The 22833-nt window shown below is 42.4% G+C and overlaps 1 protein-coding gene and 1 long non-coding RNA gene across 2 annotated transcripts in view; one reads left to right on the top strand and one right to left on the bottom strand.

Moving 5' to 3' along the window:
• The first annotated feature begins 1259 nt into the window (after nucleotides 1-1259).
• Nucleotides 1260-22833, top strand: part of SCD5 (stearoyl-CoA desaturase 5) — a 50415-nt gene continuing 28841 nt past the window's right edge. The window contains exon 1 of the mRNA XM_058192984.1: nucleotides 1260-1549. Coding sequence (XP_058048967.1) covers nucleotides 1321-1549 — 229 coding nt within the window. The 5' untranslated portion in view covers nucleotides 1260-1320. The remainder of the gene's footprint in view (nucleotides 1550-22833) is intronic.
• LOC131203082 (uncharacterized) lies at nucleotides 9483-19349 on the bottom strand. The gene is made up of 3 exons (XR_009156296.1): nucleotides 19113-19349; nucleotides 12721-12844; nucleotides 9483-10190 (listed from the first exon to the last, which is right to left on the bottom strand). It is a non-coding gene; the product is annotated as an uncharacterized LOC131203082 (long non-coding RNA).

Genomic DNA, 22833 nt, shown 5'->3' with positions numbered 1-22833 from the left:
TGCAGCTCACCAGCTCAAATCCCTCTGCAACTCAGACTAATCTGAGCACAACCAAGCCCCCACCAACACAGGACACACCCCCAGCCAATCAGAGCACAAAAAAACCCCATCCAATCAGAGCACAGCCAACCTCCCACCCAATCAATTCAAACCCCCATTAGCAGTTAAAAAGGAAGAAACAGCTGCAATCACACATTGCTCCCAGAAGATAGATAGATAGATAGATAGATAGATAGATAGATAGATAGATAGATAGATAGATGATAGATAGATGATGGATGGATAGATAGATAGATAGATAGATAGATAGATAGATAGATAGATAGATAGATACAGTAGATAGATAATAGACAGATGATAAGTAGGTAGGTAGATGATGATAGATAGAAAGATAGATGATGATAGATAAATAGATATAGATATGATAGATCCCTTCATCTGAATTGAGATTGCTTTGGTGCTAATAGCAAAGACCTTTCTTGCAAAGTAGAAAGGTTCAAAATGTACTAAAAATAGTATGTTCCACTCTTCTCCTTTGGCAGAGCTACACATAACCTTGCCCTATACAGGATCTGGCTTCACTGATCACCCTAACAATCCCTTTAGGTTTTAACCACAGTTTGCACACCAAGCCCCCACCCCCCCCAATGCCTTGGGCTACTCCTAATCCCCCCCAAAAAACCCCCGTCTTCTTCTCTCCGTCTGATTCCAGCTGCGTTCGGAACATCTGCATGGCACTCTTCTTTGTCGGAGCTGGAGAATATCTGTCCGTTCAGCCTAACCGATAGGTACCACCACCAAAGAGTAGCAGCAGAAGGCATGGATTCTGTATTGCTCTCCATCCCTCCCTCCTTCTGGATCCCTTTAAGAGCACGCATATGATTGGCTGTAGCTATGCAGGGTTTTTCTCCCATTCTTTCTCTCTCTCCCTTTCCCTCTCCCTCTCTCTCTCTCTCTCCTTCTCCCCCCCTCCCCGGTTTTTCATCCTCTGTTACTGTGACTTGTTCAGCTTTGCTGGCATGAATAATATGCTGGCAACAGCTGTTAGATTTCAAGTCGCGCATCCCTAGATACGTTTGAACAGCAGCCCTGGGAAGGAAGAGAACAGAAGAAGGGAGAAAGGCAGGGGAGGGAGGGGGGGGGAGAGAGAAAAGGAAACCCGATCCCTAAACAAAAAAAAAGAGAATAATAGCTCTCATCTCCCTTTCTCCCCCTTGCATTCCCAGTCCCTCAATCAAAGCAAGAATTGCTACCGGGCGTTTGCAGTCGGTGTTTGTAGTGGTGGGGTTTGTTTGGTTTCTTTATTTTTTTCCGGTGGTCATGTCCAAGCTAGGAACCAAGAGCATGAGGGATGGAGAGACAGACATGTCCTGTGATGGACAAGCCCTAAGCCCTTTTGGATCAAGAGAAGAAGAAGAAAGCAAGCAGAAAGTGGAACACCAGCAAACAATCGTGTGGAGGAATGTCGTTTTAATGGCCTTGCTTCATACTGGAGCTGTGTATTCCCTTCTTCTCATTCCCAAGGCCCATTTGTATACTCTGATCTGGGGTAAGTTTCATATTTTTGTTGTTGTTGTTTAAAAGCGTTTTCATCCAACATTGTCTTGCTTTCATGAAATTCATGCAATTTGGGGTTCTTTCAGAGGTATCTGTTCCTCAAGAAACTTCATTCATAATAGGGTGCCTGTTTAAGAAAGCGGGGCGGGGGTGTGTGAGAAGCATTACTGTAGAATTATTTTTGTTGTTGTTATTTTGGCTTACTGGTACAAAAGGACCGGCTAGATTCAGTAGGTAAAAACTTCCACTTTTGTTCCAAGAATATCATTCCTGCTTTAGAAACGTGAAAAATCAAACTCTTGCCTTTTATTCATCCAGATTAAAATACACCTAATCTGTTTTGGTGTTTTTCCTAACAAATTAAAAATCTCAGGTTTTTTACTCACCAAGGGGTCTGATCACAGCCTGAATCTTGATTAATCTGATAACTACTGGATTATTTTAGACAAAAGAATAGCCCAAAGGTAAGAAACCTGGAAGAATTGACCTTGTCAACGCCCCCTTTGAGGCAGCCTGGATGGGCTACGAGACATATCCAACCTGATAAAATAAATACCGTACAGCATCTCAGAAATATTTTGTATTATAAAGGTGTAGTATATTATTTATGAGAAAAGAGGCAATATCAGTAAGAAAATGGGATAATAAAGAAACCTGTTTCCATATTTAAAACTCATGAGGTGAGATTGTTCCCACCGATTTGTAAGAATTCTATTTTTTATTTTTTTAGAAGCTGGCTTTCAAGATTAAAATGTTTTTTTTGTTTAGCAGGTGGTTCTTAGGGAAAGCTTTTTTTTAAAAAAAAAATTCACCAGTACTTGTTCAGTTTTGTGATGCGTAAGAGTGTAACCATAGTGAAATCTTATCCATGTCTACTTAGTAGTACCCTTCAATTCAGTGAATTTATTTCCAGGTAAATAAATTATAGGATAGCGGCTTTCAGGACTGAGGCGAGAAGATTTCAGAAAGCTGATGAATAATTGCAACTCTCAATAGTTATGCTATATGCTTTTGAAGGAGGCAAGCCATAGCAATATTAACGATTTTTCTACAAATTTCCTGCAGCTGGGGTAACTGTTCTTCTGCATTCTGAATATTTTTCTTATTGTGTCGCCAGCTCCTTTAATTTTAGACAATGCAGGGAGATAACTCAATCTGAGTTACACAAGCTGAGCACAATCTGCTGCCAAGACAATTGATTTAATTCAGTGTTGCTAACCTTGCACACCAAATTTCACACCAAGATGTGAAAAGTGATTTAAAAGGTGACACCGGACTAAATTTAGTCCTTTGCAAACTGTATAAAGAGAATATGTTTGTGCATCACAATTGTCTTTTTTTCCCCCCTTTGCTGCTGAATAAACTATATATCGAGGTTTAGCGTGCTCTTATTTCCATCGTGCTTTGCAAACTGATATAAACTGATATAACAAGGGTTCTACAAACAAAATTATAATGATGGGGCAGGGAAGAAAGCATGAAATAATCAGGGACTGAAGGGCAAAACAAAGCAAATGGAAATAGGGACAAAATGGCTCAGATTCCCAGAATAGGACATTTTTCTAAGATAATTATGTAGGGAGGGCAGATCAGAATCTGGTCTGAGGAAACACTTGACTTGGTCTCTCTCCATACCATTGTCAAAGAGAAGTCCATTTCTCTTTTGGGTGGATTGAAAACATGTTCCTTTTATAATCCCAGGGTATGTATCCCCATTGTGAACCAACTGGTGTGTTTTGTCCTCTGGTCCCTTCTCACAACTGTTTGGCAGTGTAAAAAACACCTACAGGCTTCTCCTAAACATGGGAGGTCTGGAGCTGTGCAACATTACATTGGCGTTCATATTAGTTCTTTGTTTCTTCTGTGTGGAATTTTTTTTTTCCACTGGAGAAGTAGAAATGAGGAAAGGCTATCATATTTTTGAATGTGTGAACTGGGTCTTATTCTTAAGCATCACATCGGATGGTCTGGAGTCTATTTCTTACTCCTTTAGTGAAGAAATGGTGCGTCAGTGTTTATTGTAAGAGTAGGCTAGAGATGGGATGCTACCATTGAAATCCAGAGATTGCAACTCATAAAAAGCCTAAACCAGGGGTGTCAAACTCAAGGCCTGGGGGCCTGATCCGGCAATCGGGGTGCTTAGATCTGGCCCATGGATCTGCCCTGGAAACAGTGAAGGACTGGCCCGTGGTCCCTCTGCCAGCAAAAATGGAGCTCGGGACAGTCTCGTGCAGCTCACCCGGGGTCCGTTTTTGGCCGCGGCGGCCTCCTGCAGCCCTCTGCCAGCGAAAATGGAGGCCAGGTGGGCCTCACACGGCCTCCCTGAGTTCCATTTTCTCTGGCAAAGGGCTGCAGGAGGCGCCGCGTCCAAAAATGGAGCCTTGATGAGTGACATTGAGCTGGCTACACCCACCCTGACTACGAGATCAAACACAACCCTGATGCGGCCTTCGATGAAATTGAGTTTCACACCCTAAACCATCAGAGTGCCATCAGAAGTGATGGACTCAGTAACAAAACCAGGATAAGTATTTTCCCTTCTACTGAAGCAGGACCCCAATTTATTTTTATTTTATTTTATTTTATTTTTATTTTTATTTACATTTATATCCCGCCCTTCTCCGAAGACTCAGGGCGGCTTACAGTGTGTAAGGCAATGCTTTATAATACAAGTGCTTTATGTTTATTTGTTAGGATTATAACAAGATGTATTAGAGATAGAAGTCGACGTGTCACATAAAAGCGGAAGTATATTGCTTGGCAGAGGTGTGGTGTTGCAAGCTTTCTGTAAAGCACAGGAATATTTCTACATGCTGTTCTTTGTAACCTGTTCCAGTAACTATATGTGGCAAGAAAGGGGTATCGATAGAAACGTATGCATCAACATATGTATGATAATGGTAGTCCTTATATGGGCTTTTGTCTATGACAACCAATTAGGATAACTTCTTCTTTTTCTTATGTGATATCTGTAACCAAAGGTATAAAAGATTATGCTTGAGCCTTGCTCGAGGCTCAGACCTTTGTTTTCCATGTGAATGTTGGTCTGTGTCCTATTTGCCCAAATAATAAATTAATTCTTGTTTCTCAAATCCTTCGTGGTCTTGTCTCCTCACTTTAAGACAAAAGTTTTCTATTACACTACCTTCATTGTGGTGGTGGGATTTCTTTCCTTCTAGTATTAAAACAATTTATAATGAGCTTTTTATCGGTTGAAGAGGAGAAGGTGCTATGAGATGCCAGGTTTAGCATATGGGAATGTTCTGTAAGATACATTTATGTTGTGTATAGTTTTGTAAACTGCCAGAAGGTATCAGATGGAAAAACTGTTTTATAAAGACCCAAAGAAATAATGAACTGGTCTGTTGGGCCTATATTTTCTGGAAAATTGTGCTTTTCTTTTAAAAAGATTTTTATATATATATAGCAAGGATTATCCTTTTCCAGAAATTATCATCTTTTCCCAAAAACTATGAAGGAATCATTTTTGGAAAACTGTTTGCAAATGAATCTTGGTTACGAATGAATGTTGCGAAAGAACCTTGGCTGCTCAAGAGTCTTAATTTTCTTAATTTTATTTAATGAACCCTCTTTTTTTTCCCCCTTGCAATAATAACGGTTTTCCTCTTGAGGAAACAACACGTTTCTAATCTCCCATCCCATTCTCATAAGTAACTCTACATCCCTTCACTTTTTATTTGCGAGAGACCTTTTTTTTGTCCCTGGGAGACGAAGACAGTTGTCTTGGGAAATAATGATTAGCTAAAAAAATCCAGAATTTGCTGGTGTAGAGGGTGGAATAAAGGAAGGAAATCATTTATTAATGAGGGAATCAGTGCCATTTGGAAGCAGTAAATCTCTTTCTTTCCCACCTTAGATCAAGAACTTGTTTTTATAACAGTTGAGAGTTATAATTTGTAAACTACGTGGAATGTTTATAGCGACTAAAAGGTGAAGCATTTTGCTATTCTTCTCCCTGTTTTAATCTTGGCACAAGATCCATCGCTCTTGAATACAGATGCCTTCTTGGAAAAGTTCCCCAGACATTTTTTTTTTAAAAAAAGCAATTTCAGAAAGCTGGCTTTATTAGTGAGATTTGATGACTGAAAGGTGAGCACTTTGGAGGATATAGCCATAGCCCTTAGACGTATATACCGCCCCATAATGCTTTGCAGCACTCTCTGGGTGGTTTAACAATGTCAGCGTATTGCTGCCAATAATCTGGGTCGTCATTTTACTGATCTCGGAAAGATGGAAGGCTGAGTCAACCTCGAGCCAGTCAGGATCAAACCCCTAGCAGTGGGCAGAGTTTGCCTGCAATACTGCATTCTAACCACCGTGCCGTCCGGACCCCTCTTGAAACCTTGCTGCATGAATTTGAGACATATTAAATGGACGTTGTTACAGGGGATGTGGCTGCTTAAAACATTTGGAGAAGTGGGAATGGAGCAGAGAGATGGAGAAAGAGTTATAGTGCCTTTTTGATTAAGTCAAGGGTATCCAACCTTGGTAGGTCTACAATTTGTGGACTTCAACTCCCAGAATTCCTCAGACAGCATGGCTGGCTGGGAAATTCTGGGAATTAAAGTCCACAGGTCTTAAAATTGGACACCCTTGGTTTAAATCAGAGGTGTCAAACTCAAGGCTCCGGGGGCCAAATCCGGCCCATGCGGTGCTTAGATCTGGCCCACAGGGCCGCCCTGGAAAAAGCGAAGGACCAGCCCACAATGCCTCTGCCAGCAAAAATGACGCTCACAGCCCTCCCGAGCTCTGTTTTTGCCGGCAGAGGGTTGCAGGAAGCCATCGCAGCCGAAAACGGAGCTCAGGATCCCATTTTCACTGGCAGAGCCCTCGGGCCACCACAGGCATCCCCGACATAAGTGACGTCAAGCTAGTCATGTCCCCACCAAGGTCAAACACAACCCTGATGCGGCCGTCAATGAAATCGAGTTTGACACCCCTGGTTTAAATAGTTTGATAACAACCCATCAAGTCATTGTTGGTCAGTGACCACATAGATAGATTTCCTCACTGACAACTGCCCCAAACCAGGTCCTTTGACTCTTCCAACAGTGCACTCATGGCTACGAATCCATCCACCTTGCTGCTTGTTGTCCTCTTTTCCCTTCTTCCCTTCCACCTTTTCCAGCACTAAAGCCTTCTCCAGAGAGCTGGGACTTTAGATTGTGTGTCTGAAATAGGATAATTTAAGCCTGCTCATTTGTGCCTCTAGGGAGAATTCTGGATTGATTCGTTCAACGATCCCTTTGTTTGTTTCCTTGGCTGTCCATGGTGCTCCCAGGAGTCTTCTCCAGCACCAAAGTTGAAAGGCATCAAAATAATCTTCCTTTCCTGCATCTTCAAAATCCAACTATTGGGAGGAAAATCCACCTGGTTCGGTTCCAAGCTGGGAGAAAGACACTGGAAACATGGAGGCTGATTAGAAAGATGGTTTATTAACATAATAACACAGTTGGAAGGGACCTTGGAGGTCTTCTTGTCCAACCCCCTGCCCAGGCAGGAAACCCTACACCATTTCAGACAAATGGCTATCCAACATTTTCTTTAAAATTTCCAGTGTTGGAGCATTCACAACTTCTGCAGGCAAGTTGTTGCACTTATTGATTGTTCTAACTTGTCAGGAAATTTCTCCTTAGTTCTAAGTTGCTTCTCTCCTTGATTAGTTTCCACCCATTGCTTCTTGTTCTACCCTCAGGTGCTTTGGAGAATAGCTTGACTCCCTCTTCTTTGTGGCAACCCCTGAGATATTGGAACACTGCTATCATGTCTCCCCTAGTCCTTCTTTTCATTAAACTAGACATACCGAGTTCCTGTAACCATTCTTCATATGTTTTAGCCTCCAGTCCCCTCATCATCTTTGTTGCTCAGATTCCTATGGAATCATATAGGGGTCATGTAGGGGTCATAGCTGGCTCTATAGGCAAAAGAGGAAATGCAAATCCTAGGTCTTTGTCTGAGCTAATTTTGTCAGGCTTTTGTTTGTTGCTTACCTGAGCTTCTGTCTTGACCCAGTCTTTCTGAATGGATTACCAAATCTGCATTTCTAAAAGTTGGCCTCCTCAGTTTCTGCTTGGGGCAGGGAAATATTCTGCCTTTTTAATATTTCCCAAAATATTTCATTCTTCTGGGAGGTAGGTGCTGACTTTCTACACAACTTTCACTTCCATAGAATGTATGGCTTGCACAATTCTGATCTTTGTTTAAATTAGCCTAATTGATGTTGTTCATGTTGTTTTTCTAGTAAAAAAAAATAATATATCAGGACTCTGCAGGGTATATTGATCTAGAAAATGTAATTATTTACCATTATCTTGAAGAATGAATTCCTTGAATGACAAGTGCATTAGGCCAAAAATCCTATTCAATGTTTTCCCCCCCCCTTTATTGGCCAATTTAAGAAGAAATTTCTGGTTATCTCACATTTTGTCATAGCAAGTAACATCATTCGTCAGACCTTGGCTGATTCTCCAAAGCTAAGCAAACTCAGATTTAGTTAGACCTGGAAGGATGATCCCCATAATTTCTCAGGACGATAAGCTAAATTGGGACATAAAAAAAATTCTAGAATATGGCAATGACAAACTACTTCCATATGGTTAACATGGAGGTGTTAAAGCAGTCTCCAGGATTTCCCTAATAAGAATACCGTATATGTGGTACCTTGCTCAATAGTAGTACCTGTCAGAGGGATCTTGGAGTCCTAGTGAATAACCATTTAGATATGAGCCAGCAGTGAGCACAGCTTCTAAAAAAGCCAACACAGTTCTGGGCTGCAGATAGAATCTAGATCACGTGAAGTGTTAGTGCCACTTTATAATGCCTTGGTAAGGCCACACTTGGAATATTGCATCCAGTTTTGGTCGCCACGATGTAAAAAAGATGTTGAGACTCTAGAAAGAGTGCAGAGAAGAGCAACAAAGATGATTAGGGGACTGGAGGCTAAAACATATGAAGAACGGTTGCAGGAACTGGATATGTCTAGTTTAATAAAAAGAAGGACTAGGGGAGACATGATAGCTGTGTTCCAATATCTCAGGGGTTGCCACAAAGAAGAGGGAGTCGGGCTGTTCTCCAAAGCACCTGAGGGTAGAACAAGAAGCAATGGGTGGAAACTGATCAAAGAAAGAAGCAACTTAGAACTAAGGAGAAATTTCCTGACAGTTAGAATAATTAATAAGTGGAACGACTTGCCTTCAGAAGTTGTGAATGCTCCAACACTGGAAATTTTTAAGAAAATGTTGGATAACCATCTGACTGAGATGGTGTAGGGTTTCCTGCCTGGGCAAGGGGTTGGACTAGAAGGCCTCCAAGGTCCCTTCCAACTCTGTTGTTATGTTATGTTAATTTTTGTTTTTATCTCTTTGCTCTGCAACACCCAACAGATGAAGGCTCTGTATCTCCAACAATGGGTATATGCATTCAAAGAAAGGTAATCTATGACATTGAGGAATAACAATAGGCTGCATTGCAAACTTACTAAGTCAAGTTAAATATAATACACTCAGAATTCCCCAAAGACTTGGATAATTTGCAGTACGTTTTGCTACAAAATACGATAACATTAAATGATGCATCTTTATACAGAATCTGACTGTTAGAAATTCTGTTTATATAAAGCACCACACAGAACAAACAAAGAGTACAGTCATCATGTGCTTTACTGCTCAACTATATAACTTGGTTACCAGAAACAAGAAACTCTACTTAAAACAAAAGAGCATAGAGTATATACTAAAGATCCAAACTTGTAAACATTGCCATCTACTGGCTAAATACTACTGTAGTTGTTGCATAAAAATATTTTATTTATTTATTTTTATTTATTATTTATTTTGTCACACAGTATATATAAGCATAACCATGAAATAACTATACAATATATGAGCATATATGTAAGCATGAGTATGTAATAACTATATTAATTGGATATAATGAAAGGAAACAATAGGACCGGAACGATAGGCATGCTTGTGCTCTTATGCACGCCCCTCTTAGGAATGGGGTGAGGTCAATAGTAGACAGTTTTTGGTTGAAGCTTTGGGGATTTTGGGAAGAGACCACAGAGTCAGGTAGTATATTCCAAGTATTAACAACTCTGTTACTGAAGTCATATTTTCTGCAATCAAGATTGAAGCGGTTAACATTAAGCTTAAATCTATTGTGTGCTCGTGTATTGTTGCAATTGAAGCTGAAGTAGTCTTCGACAGGAAGGACATTGTAATTGATGATCCTATGAGTTAAACTCAGGTCATGTCGAAGGCGGCGGAGTTCTAAATTTTCTAAACCCAGGATTTCAAGTCTGGTGGCATAAGGTATTTTGTTGTATTCAGAGGAGTGGAGAACTCTTCTTGTAAAATATTTCTGGACATGTTCAATTGTATTGATGTCAGAAATGTGGTATGGGTTCCAGACAGTCGAGCTATACATTCCAACAATGAATTCCAACACTTATCCTTTGACTCCATTAGTGGAATGGAAGTGAGAAACATTGATCATGGCTGTCTATGACTTTGGTCTAGTGGTTAAGGCACCAGGCTGGAAATCAGGAGACCAAGAGACCTAGTCTCTCCTTAGGCACAAAGCCAGCTGGAGCCAGTCTCTTTCTCTCTGTCCTACAAAAGAGACAAAGGCAAATAAATCACTTCTAAAAAAATTTGCCAAGAAAACATCAGAGAGTTGTTTCTTTCAAGTTCTCAGGAGTCAAGACAGGTATTTATATATACAGTTCCAAAAGTTGAAATACATTCATTCTGTCTTGTATGAGGCAGTTTACCTGACCTATATTAATTTTAAGGAAGGATGGGGCAGCTGTGTGAGTGAATTAGACCTATCAGAAAACGTATTTTTCCCCCAAGGCTAGAAATATTTTTATTCATTCGTTCTTGGTCTAGTTCAGGCAATATATCTTTTTTAGAATTGCTTTAATTTGGGCTACTTTCCAAGATGCTGAAGGACAAGGATGGAGAGGAAGGAAAACCAAAGGTCATTGTAGCAAAGCAGATAATAAAACATTGAGAGTTTGCACAGGAGAACAATAACAGATAAAACATGCAGAGTTTCTATTCTTTTGGAATTTGCTTTACTGAAGTGCAGAGAGGTGTGTTAATTTATGGTAGCCAAATATCAGAAGAAATCCATGTGCAGCCTTTCAAACTTTATTAAAAGGCTTTCGGGAGCTCCAGGTGGCCCATGGTGGGTGTCATGTTGTGAAACCATTCTCAACATTGAATGAAAAGCCATACAATTCCAAAAGAAGGAATTTGAGACACTCCAAACCTTTAGTGAAAGACTTCGCTTGTATGCGCAGACATAAAAGCAGAATGTCAAATGTCAGCGTGCAACCATTAAAAGTAGATAAATCTGAGGAAACCAGGGGCAAGCCAGATCTGTGTAATTTGACTCTTAACCATTGTCTTGTTAGGTATAAAGGCACAAAAACCATTTATTGGTTTATTATTCATTTATTCATTCATTCATTCTGGACTGTCGCAGCCAGATGTTCAGACCATAGTTGGCATTTTTGTCCACCTACCGAGCCCTTCCCAAGCAGACCTGGGATAGGCAGAAGTGGATGTTTGATAATGTTGGTGGTGTCATCCAGAGGTGGGTTTCAGCAGGTTCTGTCCAGTTCTGGCAAACCGGTAGCGGAAATTTTGAGTAGTTCGGAGAACCGGTAGCCCCCATCTATTCTCTGCCTCCCAAGTCCCAGCTGATTGGGAGGAAATGGGGATTTTGCAATAACCTTCCTCTGGATTGGGGAGGGAATGGAGATTTTACAGTATCCTTCCCCTGCCATGCCCACCAAGCCACACCCACAGAACCAGTAGTAAAAAAATTTGAAACCCACCACTGGTGTCATCGCAGGATATAAGCTGTTCTGAGAAAAGTTTGCCTTTTGCAATTGACTGCTGGTGATTTTGTCAATTCTGCTGGTGTTCAAATGGGGCTTCAGTTGTTTTGGGATTGCACCCAAGTTGGCCATTGTTATTGGTACTACCTGTGTCTTCTTTTGCCACAGTCGTTCTATTTCTATTTGCAGGGGTTTTTGTTTTTTGTTTGTATTTGGTTATCTTCTCCAGTTATTTCTCTTCTCTTCTGCTCTGTCCAGGTACTGCCAGATTTTTTTGGTCTTTCTTATTGATAATTGTTGAGCCTAGGATGTTATGGCGCAGGGGCCTAACTTTTTGAAGTTTAAAGTCCCAGAGCACTTTAGTTTCTTCATTTTCTATTACTTTTTCTATTTTATCCTATGCTGCTCATAGAATATTTTTCATGAAAAAACTAATGATACCTTAATGCCGTACTCTTTTAGAGTCTTATATATGTGTGTAAGTGATGGCTAAGTCCTGGTTTACTGAAGTCCTGGTTTACTGAATAAATCACAGCTAGGAATCATACACACAGCCATAAACTATGAATGAATGGTTGGATGTATTGAGCCTATTAAATCTCAAAGAAACAAGCCACATTTTGACTTGGCACAGTAATAGTCTTTCCCAGTCTTATGTCTTCCAAACATATTGACCTTAATTCCCAATATTTTCAACTGATGTGTCCAGAGATTGTTCTACTTGGCACTCCTAGGAGTTAACATCTGGAGGATACTAGGTTAAGGAAAGCTGGCTTATCAGACTATGGCTCACATAACCATATTGTGTGAACTCCACTGTGTAGGGTCCCTGGTGCTTTGCGAGCTTGCTTGTTTTCTTGCAGACATCTAATTACCCTACTAGGTAACATCTTCAATGCTTATCACTGACTGTGTGACCTAATTGGGTAATGAAACATCTGCAGGAAAACCCCCAAGCTCAGAGAGCAACAAGTACCCCCCAGTTTATCCCCGAACTACAAATATTCTCTTCTATTGGTACCCTCTTATGTGCTAAACCGTAGTTTATTATGTGTGATTTATGGAGTATAAGCCATGATTGGCTCAGACTGTGCAACCAACTAAGCTTCAAACAAACTCCAATTGGTTTTGTTGCAAGTGAATTAATCTTTCTCCTGTGAGACCATGTAGGAATTGCAAAGCCAGGCAAACCTGGATTGTACGCACAGCTGCTGGGGATGATGGAGCTTGTAATTTGACACATTTGAAGGCAATAGGATGCTTTTATAAATTGGTTCTGATTCAGATGTTACCTGGGTAACAATTTGCGTCCCCCGTCTCTGTTCCTTCTTGTTAGCGGCTTCTGTTTCATTTTTCTGTGGCTGTGGCTGCAATCGGAACATCATATTTCTTTGTTATATGTAAGTTGATAAATGCCTATTTAAAATAATTAAAACGCGTTTAAAAGGAGAAATCCCAAAATTGAAGCTGCATTAGAAAGTAACATTTTAAGGCCTAGCTGTTTGTTGCAACTTCTTCTGGTTTGTGGCTGGTTGTGATGGAAAAAAGTATAATTGAGCTTTTGTTCTCTGATCCCCTTGGAGACGCTGATTTTGCTGCGCCATCTCCCAACCATTGAGCTTAGAAGATCATAGCTCTAGGTAGGCTGTAACCCACCACAGCAAAAAATGCTCGGTTTTCACTTAATGAGATCAAAGTTTCCGCCCTTTTTTTTTTTTTTGCACTGCTTGGGGGGGTGGAAATCTGGAAATAAACAGGGACTCTCTTGTCTGAGAAATTAGTCTAAATGTTAAATCAAATCGAGAACACGGAGTGCTGCCCTGAAACATAGCAAAATCTATTATTTGAGCGAGTTCGTAAATGTTCTGTTATTGTCTGGAGTTTTCGAAGCACTGTAACATTTTTTTTGATCTTTACATCCTTATCTGATGCTAAGAACTCCTCTCTGTCTCTCCCTCTCCCTCCCCCTCTCTTTCCCTCCCTCTTTCTCTCTCTCCCTCCCTCCCTCTCCTTCCATCCCTCCCTCCCCCTCCCTTCCTCTCTATGTCTCTCTCCCTTCCTCCCTCGTACTCTCCCTCCTCTCTCGCTCTCTCCCTCCCCTCTCCCTCCCTCCCTTTCTCTCTCCCTCCCCTCTTTCCCTCTCCCTCCCTCTCTCCCTTCCTCCCTCGCGCTCTCCCTCCCTCTCTCTCCCTCTCCCTCCCTCTCTCCCTTCCTCCCTTCCTCTCTCTCTTTCCCTCCCTCTCTCTCTCCCTCTCCCTCCCTCCCTCTCCCCCCTCTCTCTTTTTAATGAAAAATTCTCCATGGGTTTGGACATGCTTAAATAGCATTAGAAGATTACAAAGGCAAGTCCACAGAGCATAGGCTTAACTGTATCAACCTCAAGGCTTATAAAAATAGCTATTCTGCAGGCCCCACTGAACCACACAAGCTGTCTTTTCCAGATAACTGGAATATAGCTTCCACATAAATGTCAATGTTACACTTTTTCTAATCCAGGGATTTACCTCATAATTCCTCTGTCCTGTCTGACAGACTGTGGTGGACGGATGGCATGAGATAACCCTTGACTTCTTTCCCAAACATACATACATACATACATACATACATACATACATACATACATACACACACACACACACACACATATATATATATATAAAGACATACAGAAAATAATATATATATATATAAAGAACATCCTCTCCCTTTCTGGAGAAATACACAAGAAATCAAAGATGATACTTGGAATTAGTTTTTTTTTAGGTAAGGATTTATGAAGAACTGCCATCTGGTTTCACAGAAATGAATACAGAAATAAATAAATATACATATACATATACATATACATATACATACATACATACATACATACATACATACATACATACATATATATATATATATATATATATATATATATATATATATATATATTCTGAGGTTTTCATGGGTGTTTGTATGTAGGTCTTTGGTTGTTCGGGTTTTCTCCCGTGTAAAATTGGAAGTGTCTTGGCGACGTTTCGACGAAGTCTCATTCGTCATCTTCAGGCTTCAGCTTCGTGCTTCTGGGAGCAATGCTGCAGCATTAGCCATTTCAAACTCCTCCAATCCATACATGCAGCAGACTGACACCCACTATGAAGATGTAGCACAACCACGAAGCCAAACAACAGCAATGCAGCTCACCAGCTCAAATCCCCCTGCAACACAGATTAAACTGAGCACAACCAAGCACCCACCCAAACAGGACACCCCCCCAGCCAATCAGAGCACAAAAAAAACCCCATCCAATCAGAGCACAGCCAAGCTCCCACCCAATCAGTTCAAACCCCCACTAGCAGTTAAAAGGAAGAAACAGCTGCGATCACACATTGCTCCCAGAAGCACGAAGCTGAAACCTGAAGATGACGAATGAGACTTCGTCGAAACGTCGCCAAGACATTTCCAATTTTACATGGGAGAAAACCCGAACAACCAAAGACCTACACACACACACACACACACACACACACACACACACACACACATATATATATATATATTTGGCCTGAAGACTTTCCAAGGCTTCATTTTATAATACAAAATTAGATTTCCTTGGAGATTCGGTATATTTGATTCATTTCCTTCATCCATCCATCCCCCAATATTTTTTTTATTCCCAGTAGGGAAAATATTTTTATTGTTTCATGTGCTCTCCTTTATAATTGCTCATGAGTTTCTTCTCCTCCCAAGGTCTCAAACCATTACCCTCAAAAGAAGGTTATGTTGAGAGACGTAGATGAGATGGTTGGCAAGCCAATCAGGACAAGCAGCTGACGGCAGGACAAGAAGCAATGGGGGAAATTAATCAAGGAGAGAAGCAACCTAGAACTAAGGAGGAATTTCCTGACAGTTAGAACTATTAACCAGTGGAACAACTTGCCTCCAGAAGTTGCGAATGCTCCAACACTGGAAATTTTTAAGAAAAGAACTGGATAACCATTTGTCTGAAGTGGTGTAGGGTTTCCTCCTGAGCAGGACATCGGACTAGAAGACCTCCAAGGTCCCTTCCAACTGTGTCACTCTATTCCATTTAATCTAATAAATAAAATAAACTGAATGAATTAAATGAATAAAATGAATTAAAATGTATGGAAGTATGAAACAGGGATGCGGTGGCTCAGTGGCTAAGACGCTGAGTTTGTCGATCGAAAGGTCGGCGGTTCAGTGGTTCGAATCCTTGGTGCCGCATAACGGGGTGAGCTCCTGCTACTTGCCCCAGCTTCTGCCAACCTAGCAGTTCGAAAGCATCTAAAAAAAATGCAAGTAGAAAAATAGGTTTAGCAATAGCAATACCTTTGCTGGGAAGGTAACAGCGTTCCGTGCCCTTTTGGCGTTTAGTCATGCCGGCCACATGACCACGGAGATGTCTTTAGACAGCGCTGGCTCTTTGGCTTTGAAATGGAGATGAGCACCGTCCCCAAGTATGATTGTGAGTTGGGTTCAAGCAGATCATGGTTGCTTGTTCAACAAACCAAGATCTGATATCCTGGCTTGCTGCAGTCTATGAGTTCCCTACCTTTCCCTAGGTTGATGTCATTGATAAAATCCCTTATGCAGATATTAGATTGGGGGTGAGGGTGGGGGGTGAAACTCTCTACCTGTGGGCCGAATGCGTCATTCGCTGGCTACACCCACCCCGTTTCAGCTAAGAGGGAAAAAGTTTTTTTTAAAAAAATTTATTTACATTTATATCCCGCCCTTCTCCGAAGACTCAGGGCAGCTTACAGTGTATAAGGCAATAGTCTCATTCTATTTGTATATTTTACAAAGTCAATTTATTGCCCCCCCCCAACAATCTGGGTCCTCATTTTACCTACCTTATAAAGGATGGAAGGCTGAGTCAACCTTGGGCCGGGCTTGAACCTGCAGTAATTGTAGGCTGCTGTGTTCTAATAACAGGCTTCTTACAGCCTGAGCTACCATGGCCCTTGTGATATGTCACGTGAGTTTGACACCCCTGTATTAGATGTTTGGAAGACAACCTTTAGCTTGGAAGCAGCTCAGAATTACCCACTGAAGGATGGCATTCCTATGTTTATACTTACCTGGCAGGGAGATAACTTGATCATACTTAACTAAGTTTGCAGTGTTAGGTCTGTTCCAATTTCATCGTCAAGTTCCTCTGGGTCATAGAGAAACCTCAAGGGATTCCCAGAATGACTCCCCCGCATGAAGAATAATAGAATAACAGAGTTGGAAGGGACCTTGGAGGTCTTCTAGTCCAACCCCTGCTTAGGCAGGAAACCCTACACCACTTCAAACAAATGTTTATCCAATCTCTTCTTAAAAACTTCCAGTGTTGGACGATCCACAATTTCTGGAGGCAAGTTATTCCACTAATGAATTGTTCTGTCAGGAAATTTCTCCTCAGTTCTAGGTTGCTTCTCACCTTGATTAGTTTCCATCCATTGCTTCTTCTCCTACCTTCAGGTGGTTTGGTGAATAGGTTGACACCCCCCTTTCTTAATAGCAGTCCCTCAAATTTTGGAAGACTGCTATCATGTCACTCCTAATAGTGGTAGTAAGCAACATCTATGGCGAGAAAAAACAGAGGTGGAAGAGAAGGCAATTAGTGCCGTATCTTCACTCAACCTTCAAGGAAGAGTATGCTTGGTGACTGGCCGTACTCACCCAGACACCATTTTATGAAAAAGTAACCTTCGTAGCATCAACCATTTTGTGAGAGTGCCTCCAACATGATCTCAAATTCCACAAGTGCCCATTAGCACGAAAAAGGCTACTTACCCCTGTACAAAGTTAGCATCCAGCCCTCTCCTAGAAGAATGAACTATTTTGGGAAATATTAAAAAAAGGCAGAATATTATATTCCCCTAAAGCAGGGGTCTGCAAACTTGGCTCCTTTAAGAGTTGTGGACTTCAACTCCCAGAGTTCCTCAGCCAGCTTTTTTTTTCCCTCAGCAAAGCTGGCTGAGGAACTCTGGGAGTTGAAGTCCACAAGTCTTAAAGGAGACAAGTCTGCAGACCCCTGCCCTAAAGGATAAACATGCTCTTAGAAAGCAGCTCCCTACCCCTAGCAGATATTTGGTGCCCATTAAGAGAGACTGGGCCATCCTATCTACAAGACCAAAGACCTTCAGCTCCAGGGTGATGGGATTAAGACATGGACATTCAGGACACAATAAGACCTATAATAGCAAAAGACACAGCACTCACCACATTACACAATCTCCTAAGGACATTGCATCAGCAGTCCAAACTTCAATCAATCTTAGCTCGGACAAACATGACCCCTACAGGGCCCCATGGGAGTCTGACAACAGTCAATAGAATACATGTTCTTGCACAGGAACAGGAAACTCAAGTGCAAAGCCCAAGAGAAGGTATAAAACCCCACCACTCTCAACTCCCATGTGTTCAGCTGCACCAGAGAACCATGTACTTGCTGGTTCTGCTTCACCATTAAACCATCATCTTTCCAATCAGCCTCCATGTTTCCAATGTCTTTCACCCAGCTTGGAACTGAACCAGATGGATATTTCTTCCAATGCCCCTGTGCTAAATTATAGCACCCATCATCCCCAACTACAGAGGTAGTTCCCAGTTACCTCCCAGAGGTAACTGGGAACTATAATTCAATCCCTTTGAGAGTACTTGATTTAGGAAGGCTGGTATAAGTTTTCTAACAAATGTTTTAATTTTAAAATCTTGATTGGGGTACCAAGAAGGAAAATGAGGTGCTCCCATTCATGTAAGAACATGGAAACATCCTTCTGGTGCCAATGGTTTCCACAATAGCCAGCGAGCTGCCAAGGGGAACCCAGAAGATAGCCACAAAAGCAACAAGCATAAGATAGTCCAAGGGTGGACAACGATGGCCTCTTTACGACCTGTGGACTTCAACTCCCAGAATTCCTGAGCCAGGGTCATCGTTGCCCACCCCCGAGATAGCCTCACTTTCTCCAGATCAGTGGTGGGTAGCCCCCAGTTCGGACCAGTTCGCACGAACCAGTAATAAAACAGGCGGGAGGCTCCGCCCACCAACCCAGATATCGTCATAGGCGATCTGCGCATGCGCGATCCCGTTGCGAACCGGTAGTAAACATAAGTAGAACCCACCCCTGCTTCAGATGTGAGGACTTCAGCTCCCAGCATTCCCATCCTAAGATGGCTGAACGGCTGAGTATAGTGGGAGTTTAAAGTCATTACCAACTGGCGGTGAAATGGAATGCTTAACAGCGGGCAGCAATTATTTTTAAAATACTGTCAAAAATAATCTCCTCTAAAGAAAGCTTCAGGATTAAATTTCGTTTGTTTATTACAAACAACCCCAGGCAGTGAACGTATCTAGTAATACGTGCCTTCCTTCTCTTATTTTTCCCCCCACAACAACTCTGTGAGATGAGTTGGACTAAGAGAAAATGACTGGCTCAAAGTGACCCTTAGAACTTGCAATCACTTTACCGTCACTTTGAATACGCACAAATCGGCATACATTAAAACGAAATTTTGTTGCACACAGCTCTCAAAGGGTCACCACCTCCACTATTCACTGCATAAACGTGACTAAATAAATAGATAAATATGCATATACCAACGTATATCATATGACACAAAAGAACAACACAGTCTAGTCCGGATGTAGACTTGCATACGGCGAGAAAAATGAATCTTGGGAGCTTACCAGACGGATGGTATAAGGAACAAAGCTGTTACAGAATCTGGTAATCCTGCTAGAAATTCCTCGAAACCCCCTCCCAGAGGGGAGTAACAGAAACAGACTGTAAAGTGGGTGTGTGGGGTCTCTAACATTGCTTTGAGCTCTAAGCACATAGCGCTTATAATGCTATGGGAATAATGGGAAGCTTTCGTACCAAAGGCAGGACTAGAACTCGCCCTCTCCTGGTCCTCTCCTGGTGATCCCAAGTCACCCAGGTGGCTTTCATGGCTAAGGCGGGATTAGAACTCTCCCCGTGATTGGCTCAAAGTCACCTAGGTGCCTTTCATGGCTAAGGCGGGATTAGGACTCTGACTCTCCCTGTGATTGGCTCAAAGTCACCCAGGTGCCTTTCATGCTAAGGCAGGATTAGGACTCTGACTCGCCCTGTGATTGGCTCAAAGTCACCCAGGTGCCTTTCATGCTAAAGCGGGATTAGGACTCTCACTCTCCCTGTGATTGGCTCAAACTCATCCAGGTGCCTTTCATGGCTAAGGCGGGATTAGGACTCTGACTCGCCCTGTGATTGGCTCAAAGTCACCCAGGTGCCTTTCATGCTAAAGCGGGATTAGGACTCTCACTCTCCCTGTGATTGGCTCAAACTCATCCAGGTGCCTTTCATGGCTAAGGCGGGATTAGGACTCTGACTCGCCCTGTGATTGGCTCAAACTCATCCAGGTGCCTTTCATGGCTAAGGTGGGATTAGGACTCTTACTCTCCCTGTGATTGGCTCAAAGTCACCCAGGTGCCTTTCATGGCTAAGGCAGGATTAGAGCTCACTGTCTTCTGGTTTCTAGCCTTGTGCCTTAACCACTAGACCAAACTGTCACATTGAAATGCTTCTTCTTTCCTGGTTTTCTTGATCTCTCCTCTGTTGCAAAGAGGAGATGATGCACACGCTCCATTGGGCCGCTTCCTCTCTGAAAAATAGGGATTAATTTTGGACTCATAGCTGAACTTCACAGTGCCAGGAGGCAGAAAGCAATGGAGTTTCTTGAAATGTTAAACTAGGATTTTTTTCCTTTTTTTTTTTTTTTACAAAGACGGCTAAGCTTCCTCTTGCAAATTTAGGAGCAGAGATTTCATTACCCATAGCCAGCTTGTCCCTCTGCTACATAATTAATTTTGGCAGGCTGCCTCTCAGAGTATTGCAAACCTCATCGTGGAAGACATGCAAGCAATCAAATTACTGCATTCTCCTCACCTTTAGCATAAGGACAGAAACAAAATCTTATTAAGAGAGCAGAAACTAGGAAAATGGTGCATTTTTATCTAGGGAGGGGGGGAAGGAGGAGGAGAGGGAAAGAGAGAGAGGGAGGGAGGGAGAGGGAAGGAGAGGGAAAGAGGAAGGGGGAGAGGGAGGAGGGAGAGAAGGAGGAGAGGAGAGGAAAGAGGAAGGAGAGGGAGGAGATAATTAGAGGGAAGGGAGAAGAAAAGAGAGGAAAGAGAGAGGGAGGGAGGGAAAGAGGGAGGGAGAGAGCGAGAAGGAGGGAGGGAGGGAAGGGGAGAGGGAAAGGGAGGGAGAGAGAGGGAGGGAGAGGAAGATGGAGGGAGGAGGAGAGGGAAGGAGAGGTGAGAGGGAGGGAGGAAGAGGGAGGGAAAGGGAGGGAGAGGGAAAGGGACAGAGAGAAAGAGAGAGAGAGAAATCAGGAATAAATCCTACTTATTTTAATAAATATTTAGGATTTTGATTTCTACTACTAATATTAATAGTCTTTCCTAGCTTTCCCCCCACTCTCTGAATTAAGATAGGAGATCCATCTGCATCTCTCTTGAATAATTTGGCACATTTTCTCCAATAGTTTGTACTTCCTCTGAAGTAAATATATGCAGTATGCAGCTTCTTATCAGTGAAGCTAATCCCTCAGGTTTTAGACGGTAGCAAAGAAATGCAAGTAGTTCCCTGACTTATGACCGCAACTGAGCCCAGAATTTCTGTTCTTAAGTGAGACATTTGTTAAGTGAATTTTGCTCCATTCTACGACCTTTCTTGCCTCAGTCGATGAGTTAAATCACCTGGTTGTTAAGTGAATCTGGCTTCTCTATTGACTTTGCTTGTCAGAAGGTTGCAAAAGGGGATTACATGATCTTGGGACACAGCAACGGTCATAAGTATGAACCAGTTGCCAAGTATGTGAATTTTGATGATAGGGACACTGGAAAGGTCATAACTCTGAAAAAGGGTCATAAGTCACTTTTTTTTTCCCAGTGGCATTGTAGCTTTGAATGGTCACTAAACAAACTGTTGCAAGTCGAGGGCTAGCTCAGGAGTCTCCAACCTTGGCAACGTTAAGCCTGGAGGACTTCAACTCCCAGAATTCCCCAGCCAGCAAAGGAATTCTGGGAGTTGAAGTCCTCCAGGCTTAACGTTGCTAAGGTTGGAGATCCCTGGGCTACCTGTACTAATTACCTCTGCTGCCATCTAATGGACACCTGGACTTTGCAGTGCAGCTATGCTGCTGGTCACATCACAAAGAATTCTAACATGACTTTTGTCCTATCAGACAGATTTTTCCCTATCATCCCAGTTTACCCTTACACATTGAACCGTTGATATATAGGTTAAGTTCATAATTAAAGATGTGGAGATACTCAAAACCATGGTTGCTTAATAAGACACACTGGTCTGGTTCATAAAAAAACCTGTGATGACCAGGGGCACAGCACCAAGGTTACACAAGCAGCCAGCAGTTCAAACCACCTCTTTATTGCTCCAAATTTCCCCAAACACTCCCACGTTTCTGGCAAGTCCCAGAGCAAAGTGATCTCGCACAAGACTCACACACCTCAAGCAGCCTCTGGCTGCAAATAATCCAGCCCAACACTGTTGGGCACTATGGCTGCAAAGTAAGAAATCCGGAAAGAATGCAAAGAATCCAGGAAAGTTCAAACATTGGCACTCAACAATCCAAGAATTCAGAGTTTGTTCCTGACAAATGCCCCTCCCCACAGCATCTCCTTAAGTCTCAGTCCCCAGGCGTGCCTTGTGAAGAGGGGCAGGGCGCTCGCCTCCTGAGTAGTCAGGTCAGTCTGCACTGTTCTCACCTTCTCTCCACTCTCCGTGGTTGAGGATCAGGAGCAGTGGTGGTATTCAGCTGGTTATATCCGGTTGGGCGAACCAGTAGCGATGGCTGCGGGAGGCTCCGCCCGCCCACCTGGACGTCATCACGTCCTGTTTTTGATGGTCTGCGCATGCGCACGTGCTCACCGGTAGCGAAGGTAAATGAATACCACCCCTGATCAGGAGGGGTTGGTCCTTGCTCTGCCTCTCATATTCACTGCTTAGCCTCCCTTGGTCTCCTGCCCCGCTTCCACCCTGCCTACAAGTTGTCCCAATCCTGAAAGTCCCTGGTCTGACTGGGCCTGCCCCTCCCCATTTTCCTCCCAAGCCAATGAAGCCACCTCCTCCATCTCCATCTGCTCCACTTCCAGCTCATCTTCCTCCACAGATTCAGGCTCCGATGGGGCCATGAAAAAACCATTCCACTTTTGTTATGTTTTAAGCTTTTGTTCTACAGCAAATATGAAGCCATAAGGCCACGATATTTTTTAAAACAGCAGTGGTTGCTGTAATCATGGTTTCAGCCATGGTTAGCTTCAAGTAAGGAACAATCTACAATTTAGATAATTCTATCTAAGAAGACAGCCTATAATAAGTGATCTGAATAATCCATTGGGTGTATCCTGA

This window comes from Ahaetulla prasina, chromosome 8 (genome assembly GCF_028640845.1).
Source record: "Ahaetulla prasina isolate Xishuangbanna chromosome 8, ASM2864084v1, whole genome shotgun sequence".
NCBI classification, from domain to species: Eukaryota; Metazoa; Chordata; class Lepidosauria; order Squamata; family Colubridae; genus Ahaetulla; species Ahaetulla prasina.
This window is presented reverse-complemented; position numbering and strand designations above follow the sequence as displayed.